Here is a 13,776-nt window from a genome sequence, read left to right on the forward strand (position 1 = left end):
TCTGCTACTGAAGCCTGACTGACAGACCTGCAGCAGAAAGCAGTTGATTGGAGGTCTTTACAGTAATGGGCCTGTCAAGAACCTGATCTATTTCAACATGAAAGCTGGTACACAAATCAATAATAAGACAGCAAATCAAATCATTATCAGACTAGAATACCATTCCTCTGAGCAGGTTAATTTTGTTCACAGGAGTGCCTGATAGCAGTAAAGTTAAAGAAATTGCATTGACAGGAATAATCCTGGAAAAGAAAAAATCCAGCAAAAACATGGTGCTACTGCTTTAAAAAGCAACAAAAGCAATGGATGATGAAACTGACTAAAAAAGACTCAAGGAACTGTGCACCAGTGGCTCATGCCTGTAATCCTAGCTACTCAAGAGGCTGAGATGTAAGGATAGTGGTTTGAAGCTGGCCCAGGTAGGAAAATCTATGATATTCTTATCTCCAATTAAGCACCAAAACAGCCGGGAGTGAAGCTGTGGCTCAAGTGTCAGAGTGCTAGCCTTGAGCACAAAAGCTCAGGGATTGAGCTGAGACTCTGAGTTTAAGCCCTAGCACCAGCACCAAAACAAAACAAAAAACTCAAAGGTAAAAATCAAGAAGTATACACAGTGCATAGGGACTTCTGTTGTACTAGAGGAAGGGTAAACAAATGCAGTCATTACATTCAAGGTTCATAATGTAAAAGCTGAACCACATAACTTGAGGATAGGAATAAGAGAGGGAATAATAGAGGAGAATGATCGAAGGGGTAACATTAATGCATTCTGCTCATAATCTGACTTATGGAATTGTTACCTCTTTGTACAACTATTTAATAATAAAATATAAAAATAAAAAAGCAAATGAGTTTATTTCTTATGTTCATTCCACCCAGTGAATGTTGTCATTTCAAGAACAGGTGGCACCAAAATCTGATCCAATCTGTACTAAAATACTTTGGGGTCATTAACTGCTCCACTCTCCTAGAAAGTAAACAGAGACAAGTGCTACACCTTGATATATTCTATATATGATTGGACTTTCATATAAACAACACCCTCTTAATGTGGGTCATTTCCTGACAGACATAACTTGAATCTCCTGTTATACTTAATTCCAATATCATGTGGCACAAACTAAGCATATTTGTCTCAATTAAGCATGCTTTAATTCTTTCTAGTGAACACAAAGACAGGTTATCTTCTTTTTCTTAAATTCCCTTTTACTAGCTTCAGGTAAACCACCTAAATCTGAGTATATCCTTTATATTAAGCAGTCGAATATTCATTGAGCATCTCCAGTGAGATAGACTACGACACAGATGGGAAAGACAAGATCTAGTCTCTATCATCAGAAAAATAAAAGGGAAAACTAAAAAGTATGTAGATACTGCCAAACAAACAAGTCATTATGATTCTGTTGAAACTGGGGGATAGTATGGATATACATAGCTTTATTATACTAATCTTTATTCTTTTATTTGAAATTTAAAAAAGTTGATGCAGTCCCACTTATCAAGTCTTGACCTCAAGTCTTGAGGTCTTACATTAAGTGAAGTTAAATCAGGCCCAGAGAGATAAAGGACACATATTTTCCCTTATATGTGGAAGGTAAATTTAGCTTATAGCCTTCTAAGTAAATACATTGGGTGGTATGCAAGTGCATACAAATGTATTGACTGAAATATGGTAGACTCAAGGGAGAATTCAAATAGTGTAATTCCTCAGAAACACAAAAATCAAAGTTCAGTAAAATAAAACACCAGGAACTGGGTACTCAAAAGAGACTGGGTGAGGATAAGGGGAAAAGGGTAGACAATTGAAAAGAAGAGGGGAAGAATGCAGTCAAGAATCCAAGGTATATCTTACAAAATTAAGAAGAGTTCAAAAAGGAGGAGTAGGGGAAGTGGTAAGTAGGAGAAGACGAATGAAAATGTTGAAAAGGGTGACATTGCTCAAGATATATTCATAAACTGCTTTGTCAATGGTAACTCCTTTGCATAACTATTTCAAGATAATGAAATAAAGTTTTAAATATATAAAGCAGAACAGATAAAAGTACCAGGAGAAAGCAATACATTCATAGAAATACTGAAAAATTACCAATAGCAGCAGTTAAGCACCATGCACAACAGAAATAATGATATTGAAATCCAATTTCTTAGAAGATATATACATCTAATTCACATCCATATACACTTAAGTTTATACCAACAAACAACAACATATATTCTTTTCAAGTATTTATTTTATAAGCTCAGATGTTATCAGACTCTTAAAATTAGGACACATTTACATGATATTAGTAATATACTTCAATAGGTTGTCAAAGGATTTTCGAGACATATGATCTCCTTTTGTCTTATATAAAACAGTGAGGCTGGAGAGGTTCAATCATTTATCCAAGATTACAGCGATAACAAGTAGCTATAAAGGACTAGACAGTTCTGTTCAATGTCAGAGCCCAGTTAAATTTCTCTATACCATACACATTTCCTCACAAAATTCTTGAATAAGAAGAGTCTAGATAAAAAATAATGATATAACAAATTAAGTATTAGATTTTAGTAGAAAATGAGTGAATATTAAAAAATTTTTATCTGGGTATGTCTGCTGAAACCAATTTTTATTTGATAATCTTTTAAGAGCTTGCCCATTTTATTTACAGATATTATTTACAAATATTGTGCTTAGTGCTTTACATTACACAGCATTGAAATTGCTAGTTGATTTTTGCTAGAGAGCAGTTACTTCAATATGTGTAACAGGAGGTGGGAGTTAAATAAACATGCTTTATTTTCAGGCAACTGGCATTTATTCTTTGTATACCAGATGCTGTCTCATGGCTTAGAGGAAAGAAGCATGTTTGGAAATACCCACCAGATACTTGGAGCACTGCTTCACATGGAAAGGCCAAGTCTGTCAAAGCACCACTTGAACAATTTTCTTTATGCACTCACCCGATGCGTATTTTCAGCATGCCGCTGAATAACTCAGGGTTATTGGAGATGATCCAGCCTATATGGATGACCAGTTCTTGCTGAATGACTGCTTCCCTCTCATCGTGGGTATTACACTTATAGTAGATGATGTTCTTAATCACTCTTGGAGACAAAGGATTTGAGATAACCTCTTCTTCGTGTCCGAAGGCACCCAGAGTTACCTGTAAGTGGCAGAATTTTATTGTAGAGATTTCCTAGCCACTAAAAGGTAAAAGAAAAAAAAATCAAGGCTCAGGATGACTGGCAGGCTGAAACTGCTCTACACAAACTAGGGAATTAGGCTGAATAACTTGCTCCTGCTATGTATTAAAATGGTTTTGAAAGCATGACTCCCACTGGAGTTCATGGTGGTTCATAGTCTAGTCTAAAATATAAGGTCAGGTGAGGGTCTCAGGGGAGTGAAGGTGAGTGGATAGAGACAATTATTAAGACAAAAAAATTGGAATGACTTTAAGTATTAGAAACTCTCCAGAGAATCAGAATAAACTGAATGGTTTTATTTTACTGCATAAGCTCTACAATTCAGTATTTGTGAGATATACTTTTACAGTTGCTCAGGTAGAAACTTTGACTCTTCAACAACACTGAAACTTGTTCAAATGCAGGTGCAAAGTAATATAGACCTTACTTCCCCTGACATAAAGTCAGGGATGTATAGAGGACTAAAATTCCTGATGCATAATCTTTGACCTGTGCAAAGGAATGAATGAGGTTTCCAACAAGCCTGGGAAAGGAAATGGCACAAAGGAAAGGGGAACTCAAAGCAGAGTGTCACTGAGGAGAATCCTGTGGTCTCTCCCTCTGTTCTCTTCCTCCTTAGATTCCCAGGAGTCAATAAGCTCCTTCCTTCTCATCACTTCCTTCCATCTCTTATGCACAGTGTAAAAGGCAGGAGACAAAACAGCACCTCATGGGTCATTTTGTGTTTTCAGAGGAGAGAGAACATGGAGAGCTTTGACTCTCTTCTGTAATGGAGTTGAAAACTAAGAATTGCTGATTAATCATACAATAGTGATATAAACCAGTTAGTGCAACTATGGTCACTTTTATTAAAATGCCACCATGTAAAGAAGAAAACAAAGAGAAGGTATGCCATTGCCAGTGGAAGCAATGATGATCAAACCACTATATGTTTTCAAAGTGTTTGAGATGATGTGACAATCTCTTGCAGAATGATAGTATTTTTGTTTTTAGGGTGGCATATCATAAATGAGTTAATGCTCATTTTTATTTTTCTTGTAATGGGCTAAGGTTGAATCAAGGCATAGACTTCATGGACCTGGTCATGAAGCTGAGCTGAAGCTCCCCAGGCTTACCCAGCAAGCAAGTGACCTTGGAGATGTGATGGTCTGATGGGCAGTAGTCAAGACACAGCCAAAAGGCAGCCTCTGAGGCTTCTGCGCTGCAGGAGCAGGGTCTTATTATATGGACCACAAGCACCTTGCACATACTGCACAGAGGAGACCAGGCCAATCTAAACCACCTACTTCTAGTGTGAGGTCCATTGTTTGTTTTTGCCAATTCTGGGGCTTGAGCTCAGGGCCTGAGCATTGTCCTTGGCTTCCTTTTGCTCAAGGCTAGCATTCTATCACTTGAGCCACAACACTGCTTCTGGCATTTTATGTTTATGTGGTGTTGAGGAATCGAACCCAGAGATTCATGCGTGCAAAGCAAGCACTCTACTGCTAAGCCACATTCCCAGTCCATGAAGGACAATTTAGTGTTTATTTTCAGATATACGACAGGGACCTCACATCAAGGAAAATAGTCTCCCATTCTTGAACTTTCTTTCACAACTGGAATGGTCCACAGGAATAACATAAGACTCTGTGGCTAGGGAAAAAGATGCTGGTAAGAAAAGAAATTTTATTACTGGCTTCCTGTTCCTTGATTTTTGGTTAAGTAAAAAGAGAATGTTCTGGAGTTGGATGGTAATAGTAATTACACAAAATGTGATTATGCTTCACACCAATGAACTGTATGCTTACAATAGCAAAAACTGGGTGATTCATATTACTAAGTAGTAGAGAATGTAAAAGGACCTGGGTTCAAGCATCTGAACCAAAACAAAAAGGTTAAAATGATAAAATTTATGTTATGCATGTTTTATAAAAAACTTTAAAATAAAAATATACTTTAACACTGTCCAAAAAGTCTACCTTTTAATAATTTGGAGAACACAGAAAAAACAACAGATATAAAAATAACTTTTTTGTAAGAGGGTTTTATTAGTATAATTATTTTCAATTGAAATTCTTCAGTAAAATAAAAATTAATCTGACATTCTAAAAGTTGTATACCAGGATAAAATAATTTTTAACTTAATTAAGAGCCCTCAAATGCGAGCAACTGGTGCTTCTATTAAAAAGGTTAAAGTATTAAACATTACTAAAGTTTTTTTATGTCTCTAGGTTAGTTGTCAGTACAACACAGTGAAAGCACATACATTCCAAAAAAGGAGAAAGCAATTGCTTTTCATTTTAATCAGAGAATGATTCAGCCAGGAAATTAGAGATTAAATGACACAAAACAAAAAATGTACAGTCACATCCCACTCCTCAGGTCCACATGCACAGCCTCCACTTAACCCACCTTTAATAAGAACTTCTCCAAACTGGGCCCCACAGTGGCTACACAGAGATGGGTGCGGGACAAGACCTAGGCTCTGATATCTAGAGGCTCAAAGCCTATCACAAAGTGAGAAACACATGTTCACGTGGGCTGGGAACATGGCAGACTGTGAGAAGTGTTGAGTCCTGAGACCAAACATGGCTTCTATGAGAAGGAAGTTACAAAATGATCTCTGATGATGAGGAGCAGGGGAAGAGATGGCCCAGAGAGCGAAGGATCTGTTGACTCTGGCTCTGCTTCAACACCAATGCATCCTAAAGGGTTATCAAATCTAAGGAGGGAAAATGTGTCCTTTGCTATGCACCAGCCTTTACTCTACCTATCCTAAACTGAGTACTGAGTAGGTTTCATTCCATGTCAACATCAGCATCTGAAATGATCTCACATGAACATAGGAGTTGAAAATTACAGCTTTGAGGTGCAGCATGAAAGAAGGATAGACCATTTAACAACTATGTAGCTTTAGACCTGCACATCTATTTTTATTATTTGGGGAGGGAGTCTTTTGAAGAAATGTCCAAGTCAATGTTAATCTATGAGAGGTCTGCTACTGGAGTATGGTAAATTTTAAACTGAGAGTCCTACCCAGAAATCTTTGTAACTGAGTGAGTGTCTGGGAAGCAGATACTTACCTGTTTTCCCTGCACTAAAACATTAGTAATGGATGGGGCCAGGCTGTCGACTACTTTACTTAAAAGACTTGCTGCACGGCGTACAACCGACCTGGGGGCAAAGAACAGAGCAGGCCAGATGTTCACAAATCTAAAAGATAAAGAATGAGGTTCCTGACTGGAGAACCTTAAAGACTTACACAGCTGGATCCTTAAGTCCAAGATATTGAACCTAATATAAAAATATTTGAGACTGTAAGACTATCTAGAATTAGGAAGTGATGGCCCTGCCACAAGGCTTTGCCAAAGAGACTAGTGGTGACATCATTCCAAAAGAAAGGGAGCTTCTTTGATTGGAATGGGGGAGGAGAGTACAGGGATGAATTAAGAGGATACTCTGATTTTTCATGATCAATTCAATTAATAAATCTATCACTGGTAGATGTGAATTGTTCCTACCACCAATTTAAATCATGATTTTTTGGTACCTACATAATGAAGTCCCTAGATTAGAAGGCTCACTAAGTATTAAATAGTAGAAAGTGCCCCAGTGAAATGCAAGGAACTCCTTCTTCTTGATAAAGCCTGAATGTTAGGGGAAGGAATTCACACTGCTATTTTTACATTCCTGGAACTCTTAGAATGTAGGAAGAACAGATTTTGAAAGAAACACAGCACATGCAATACATAAGGCATTGTTTCCCTTCAGAAGTAAGAATTCATGTGGAACATTTAGATAGAGAAAATAAAATAGATTTTAATTAGTATTAAAAATATATTTTTAGGCTGGTCACTGGTCTCTCACATCTGTAATCCTAGCTACTCAGGAAGCTGAGATCTGAGGATTGAGATTCTCCAATTAATCACCAGAAAACTAGAAGTGGTGCTGTGGCTCAAGTGGTAGAGGGCTAGTCTTGAGCTGAAGAGCTCAGGGACACAGCCCAGGCCCACAGTTCAAGCACCACAGATGACTCTGTGTGTGTGTGTGTGTGTGTGTGTGTGTGTGTGTGTATACACACACACACACACACACACGTTAGGATATCCATGGAAGTATGCCTCTAAAAAGAATTCCTATTTCTTGATTTTAACAAAAATGGACTAGAAGAAAAGGAAGCCAATCACTGATAAGGTTAGGGAAGCAAGCAGTTTCTACTGCTAGAAAAGTTTTCACTGCCACACTTTAACCTGTAGAGTGCAAAGCCCACACGTTCAAGCAGCTTGAGTTTCCAAATTCTGTTCATGTTACCTGTTTGCCATGTACCAGAAAAGTAGTAATGTGCGGGGCTATAGAGGAAGAAAATTTCTGGGTAAATGCAGCCCCATAGCGCACGGCCAACCTGGGGATGTCAGTGGAAAGCCATGAAAGGGAAAATAGAATGAATAAAACTTCTAGGATTTTTTTCTCTTAAACATAACAGTCAGCATTCTAAGTATTTGCTAGTTAATGCCTCATCCAAAATACAAGTATAATACAGAAAGCAAGAACAGATTGTTTTTTAGCCAAAAATAAGACTATAGGCCATATTTGAAATATCTATTGGCTTATAAGACTTACTGTACTGAAAATTTAGGATGGAAACATGAATTATTTAGATCCTAAGATTATTATATTATTTCTTCCAGGTAGGAAGACAGGTATAAAGACAGATGAGAAATAATTTTAAGGGATTGTTTTGTATAGTCTCCTTATTTTAGAGATTAGAAACCTGAGGTTTATTGAAAGTTAAGGAAGAAGTGGTCACTAAAAAGTAAAAATATACTCTTACTTTCAACATTTGTTAGATTCAGTTAATAAAACTGTTAGAACTACATGAAAATTCAGATTTTTCATTTAGGCATACCTTTTTCATTGTGAACTTAGACATACTTAACTACATTTACTTTAAAAAAAATCTCTGGGAAGAGATAACCTCTGTAGAAGAAAGTATTTTTCAAAAAGCCACAGTAGCAGGCACCCATGGCTTATACCTGTACTCCTTGCTACTCAGGAGACTTGAGATCTGAGGATCAAGGTTTGAAGCCAGCCAGGGCTGGACAGTCCATAAGACCCTTATCACCAATTAAATCACAGAACAAGCTGGAAGCAGAGCTGTGGCTCAAGTGGTAGCCTTGAGCAAAAGAGCTTAGGCATAGTGCCCACTTCCAGAGTTCAAGCCTCAGGACCAGTTTTTAAAAAGCCACTGGGTTTCATCCAACTTTAGGAATAAACTACCTTGTATTCTTTTCCCTTGGGAATCATGAGCATGCCATTCCAGTGAAATCTATCCAGTCTTAATCCTTAATCCTTATTGGGATCTTTATTCTCAGATATTTTTCTTTAGTATCTTTGGATACACATGCTATGAGGGAATATAGGTATATCCTTAGAATCACAGAGCTGTAATCTCAGAATCTAAAAGAATTATAATAAATAATCATCTTCAAGACTGGACTGTTATCTTTAGGCTAATGAATATGACAATACAAAATTATAACATAATGACAAGGACATTAATACAAACCAAAGCTTTTTGCTGCCGGCTCTTCTATAGACTCTCTCAATGTGATCAGAAACAGTACCTAGACATTGGATAATAGAGTACTGGATGAAGAAAGCTGTTAAATTAAACATATAACATTTATTCCCCTTTAAAAATCATTCATAAATTTTTATTTTGTTCCTCTAGTGCTGCTACACCCATTCATTAATCTTCTGGACTGACATATTCTAATATGTAGTCTAAATAATAGACCCATGTGAATGTCCCAGCACCTGTGCCTCTTTACTCTGAATTTATGATTTGATTAAGATTTCATTTATTGAAATTCAATTATTTTCTTGGTTAGAAACATAATCTAAGCTTTTAAACAAATAAAAAGTTTATTTTAATTTACTGCAGAAAACAAAGAAACCAGAATACAGTAAAATAGTTTATTAAGTAAACATTGTAGACTAAATATAATGATGCTTTATATGCTTGACCAATGAACGTTTATTAATGCCCTTTTCTGTATGAGACTAGTAGCACTATATGCTAGAGCTCAAAACCACACCCCTGGGCTTTATTCTCTGGCCACATTTAACACGTGGTTTGGTCTCCTCCAGTTTATAGGAAACAATATGACAAGACAGAACATATAAAGGAAGTAAAGGTAAAGAACAATTCCTTTAACATTTCCTCTCAACTTATGTTTATAGCCTATTACATTAGATAAAACTATGTTAAAATTCTGTAGATGCTTGTGATTTTCAGTGCAGCATAGGGTTTGCAGATTTATAACTTTTAAAGTATTTAAAATATCCAAGTAAAAGATGAACATTAATTGCCAAGGTTATAAAATGGTTTAAAAGTTACTTCAGGGCTGGGGATATGGCCTAGTGGCAAGAGAGCTTGCCTCGTATACATGAGGCCCTGGGTTCGATTCCCCAGCACCACATATACAGAAAACAGCCAGAAGTGGCGCTGTGGCTCAAGTGGCAGAGTGCTAGCCTTGAGCAAAAGGAAGCCAGGGACAGTGCTCAGGGCCTGAGTCCAAGGCCCAGGACTGGCAAAAAAAAAAAAAAAAAAAAAAAAAAAAAAAAAAGTTACTTCAACATTTTCATTATAAACCACACATATACAAACTACATATACATAAATTATATATGTATATATCTATATACATATCTATATATGTATATGTCTATACACATACACACGCACACACAGTTTAAAAGCAATGTTAAAATAACCATTCAGAATTCTAGGTCCTTAATAAAATGTTCAATTTTTAAACTCTTTGTTTTTATTTAGTCAAAGTTTAAATGTCAATGACTGTCTCTGGTATAATTAAGATTTTGTTTATATTTAGCTTTAAGAATAATTAGAAACATGAGGGTTTTGTTTGAAATTTACTTAATAATACTCAAGGTTATCTCAGTATAGTAATGCAAGAACCAAATAGACTTCACCTGAGTAAACAATTATGGTTAGTTCATTACTACAACCATAACATTATTAATTTCACTAGTATTTAGAACAGTATCCCAGTCTTCAATTCTAATCAAACCAACATACATCCCTGAAGAGAACATTTCCAGATGCACCAAAAAATCTAAGTAGCTAGAAATTAAGTACTTGAAAAATATTCTGCTAATTCTATACTATAAGATGTCCAAAGTGAATCATGATGTAGAACTCAAGAATTCCATACGCGTGGACTTGAGGACTGCATCCTTAATGCAGACTGAGCAAAGACATGATTACAAAAGATTTATTTATTTTTATTAACTATCTTCAGAGAACAATTCTACTAAATGCCATTTTCCATTCCAAATGGCTGCTGTAGGACCTAATTTTTGTAGATATAACTACTCAATATTATTCTTGAAAAATCACATTAAATAAAACTGGAAAAAGAAGCAGTCAATAAACAACTATGGAGTCACCAGAGGTTAACAGTCACAGATAGAATACAGGCTACAGCACTAATGAAACAGTAAGAGAAACAAGCATCACTGAATGGAAACCATTTAGAAGCTCATATATCAAACTGTTCATTCTATTCTAAGGTGTAAATGAACATTTTTCCATTAAAAGGGGGGGGAGGGTTAATGGAGGAGGAAATAACTTTTAATGTTTTAGTGGGTATTTTATATACATATCTGATAAATGTTCAAGGATAGGTTCTATTGAAAATGTTCTCTCAAACATGTACTCTTACCTTCCATTGTGATGAAGTTGGGGCCTTCTCTTTTAAGCAGTATGCCCAGTAGGATGGTCTGGCTGGCCAGACAACCACAGTCCTGGAAACACAAATCAGCATGAGGAACTGGCATGAAGCAAATTTCAGATGATCCCTGGGGAGTAACTAGTCTCCAAACAATATGATTCAGAATGGAAGTTGGAGAAAGTAAAATCCATTGACACAAGCATGAGATGCTTGTTCTAAAGTTGTTAGTTAAAGATATTGAAGATAGAAGCTAGACAAGCTGGTTTCATGGGGTGGCAGGTTTTAATAATCAATTTTCTCAGGAAATAAGATAAGCAATGGACAGAAACTGTGCTGTCTACAAGCATTAATAGTGATAATGCCATACTCTGAGACTTTGCTAAGTCATTTAACCACTACTATTTTCTTAAAAAAAAAAAAAGAAAAACACAATTTTATTATCTTGCAGTTCTGTAGTTCAAAAAAGTCTGAAATGAGTTTCACTAGACTAAAACAAAGCTGTTGGCAGCTGTACTTCCTCCTGGAGGCAGTGTCTAGGGAGAGTCATTTTTCTACAAACACCTCCTCTGTTTTCTTACTTCTTATAGCTTCTATCAGCTGATCATGTTCCTTGGCTAGTGTCTGTACCCATCCCTAAAGCTGCAATGACGAGTGGAATCTTCCTCTCACTGCTTTACTGACACTAGAGCTTCTGTATCCTTTTTCCACATATAAAGACTATTGTGATTGCATTAGGCCTAACCAATAATCTTCCTCTTTTAGTCACCTGGTTAACAACATCAAATTCATCTGCTACAATAACTTCCCTTTACAGGGGCTGGGATTAAGGCAATGGATGTCTTTAGAAGAACATGTTGAGTGACTCCAATGTGCAGTAAAGATGAAAACAACTGGCTTATCCTAGAAGACAGACTAACATGGCCTCATAAGGAAACTGGAGGCACACCAAAAACTTGATATGAAGTTGGGGCAAGGAGGTAGACAAGAAACAAATCAGACTTATGGAGTTTACATTGTTGAAGAACTTGTGAGGGGATTAAGTTATCACCTGAGTTATTCTCATCATTAACCACCACCACCACGACCATCGTCATGATCATCATCTCTTCCTCCTTATTTTCTTCTTCTGTGCCAGTCCTGGGGCTTGCTCTCAGAGCCTGTGCTTTTTGCTCAAGGCTAGCACTCTACCACTTGAGCAAGAGGTTCACTTGCCATTTTTTGGTGTTAATTGGAGATTAGAGTCTCATGGGTGAAAAAAAAACCAGTCTCATGGACTTTCCTGACTAGGTTGGTTTCGAACTCTGATTCTTAGATTTTGGTCTCCTAAGTAGCTACAGTGTCAAGCATGAGCCACTGGCACCTAACTATGTTCTTAATTATACTTATTTGTAAATGGGAGACCATACTGACATCAACCTATTGTGAAGAGAAGCATGAGAGGTAGAGACATGTACAAAATACTTATCATGTTTCAGGGCATTGTGCTATGTGTTTTATGACTATTATATTGTATTCACACGTATGTGGATCTATATACAATGGATTAATACCAAAGACTGATGATATCTGGAAGGATATGTACCTAGTTTATATGCTTAAATCTGTATGTCCACATAGGATGCCACAGTGTTCACATTTATGCCAGATGGATTTCATATCTTTGAGTTAGTATTACATGCTACTCACACCCTTCTTTTTAAAAAAACCATGTAAATAATCTTAAGAAAATCAGAACATTAGATTGCTAAAATATCCTCATGATTCAGTCAGAGGACTGCTTTCCTCAGTGACAGGAGAGAAAACCCAAGCCTGGGACCCAAACAGTGAGCAGGATGGGAACTGGAAAGGAAGAAAAGAAGCACTGAAAGAAAAATCTGGAAACCCCACAGGCCAAGCCATTGACTTAACACATACAATCCCACTCATCTGTGCTCCTTAAGACACCCATACTAAATCAAGACAAAAAGCACTTCTGATTGCTCTAAGTACCATGGCCATCTACATCTAGATTACCGGCTACCTTCTTTGAGAGCATAAAAAGATACTAGGCCTGACTGGTTGTTCTTGTCTGGCAATCTCCCCTAGAACCTTGTGGGAACTACATCTTTCTCACATTCAGCTTTTGCAGAATTTCCTGGGTTGATTTGTTTTTCCATTCACTAATGGTGATGCTTGGTTGCTGTTTCAGTTCAGGAGCATCAGGGGTGCTGCTTTGTCTTTTAACTTTTGAATGTTTGGGAAATTCTAGTTCTTCAAAACTCTTAAATTCTGGAAGCCTAGAAATTAAAATATAATATTTCAGATTTCTTTTTTTCTTAAGTAATCTTAAGAAATGCAAAAATGAAATTAAACCAAAAGAACTTACTCTTCTGTGTTACTGATTCTTAGAAAATCCAGTTGTTCTACTACAGCTCCAGATATTAGTGTCTGAAATGTGATGAGAAAAGATTCAAAACTCTTAGATTCTTTAGGCCATATTCTTGGCCTGTGCACATACTTAAAATTTTTATTGTTATTATAAAGGTGATGTACATTTATATAATACTTAAAAAGAAAAAAAAGCTTACTTAATATACTTCCTTATATAAGCATTCTAAAACTCGAAAGGCTTCTACATAAAACAAAACCAAATAGAACATATACATCTATAACCAAAATATATACATCAAGTAACAGATCCATAAGTCATAATAAATAGGAAGGAAGGTCAACATGAGATAAACTCTCTATTCTTAGAATTGGAGCACTTAGTAAATGTTGATATTTTAACTCAGGGCCTTTGTGCACATGCACAACTACACTGAGATACACTGCCAGTCCTATAGTTATTTATTTTAAAGTTGGAATGATAATA

General features: G+C 36.4%; 1 protein-coding gene across 7 annotated transcripts in view; it reads right to left on the minus strand.

The window, feature by feature from the left end:
- The window catches only part of Phkb (phosphorylase kinase regulatory subunit beta), a 204,216-nt gene that overhangs the window by 15,019 nt on the left and 175,421 nt on the right, over window positions 1-13,776 (minus strand). For 6 of the 7 annotated variants that reach the window (XM_048355673.1, XM_048355671.1, XM_048355674.1 and 3 more), the window contains 6 exons: window positions 13,288-13,349; window positions 13,036-13,198; window positions 10,914-10,995; window positions 8,732-8,789; window positions 6,249-6,339; window positions 2,944-3,146 (listed from right to left, as the gene is read on the minus strand). In XM_048355673.1, the coding sequence (XP_048211630.1) occupies window positions 2,944-3,146; window positions 6,249-6,339; window positions 8,732-8,789; window positions 10,914-10,995; window positions 13,036-13,198; window positions 13,288-13,349 (659 nt within the window). Of the gene's footprint in view, window positions 1-2,943; window positions 3,147-6,248; window positions 6,340-7,476; window positions 7,568-8,731; window positions 8,790-10,913; window positions 10,996-13,035; window positions 13,199-13,287; window positions 13,350-13,776 lie in introns of all 7 variants that reach the window. The other variant, XM_048355672.1, reaches the window with a different exon arrangement.

Source organism: Perognathus longimembris, chromosome 10 (assembly GCF_023159225.1).
Source record: "Perognathus longimembris pacificus isolate PPM17 chromosome 10, ASM2315922v1, whole genome shotgun sequence".
NCBI classification, from domain to species: Eukaryota; Metazoa; Chordata; class Mammalia; order Rodentia; family Heteromyidae; genus Perognathus; species Perognathus longimembris.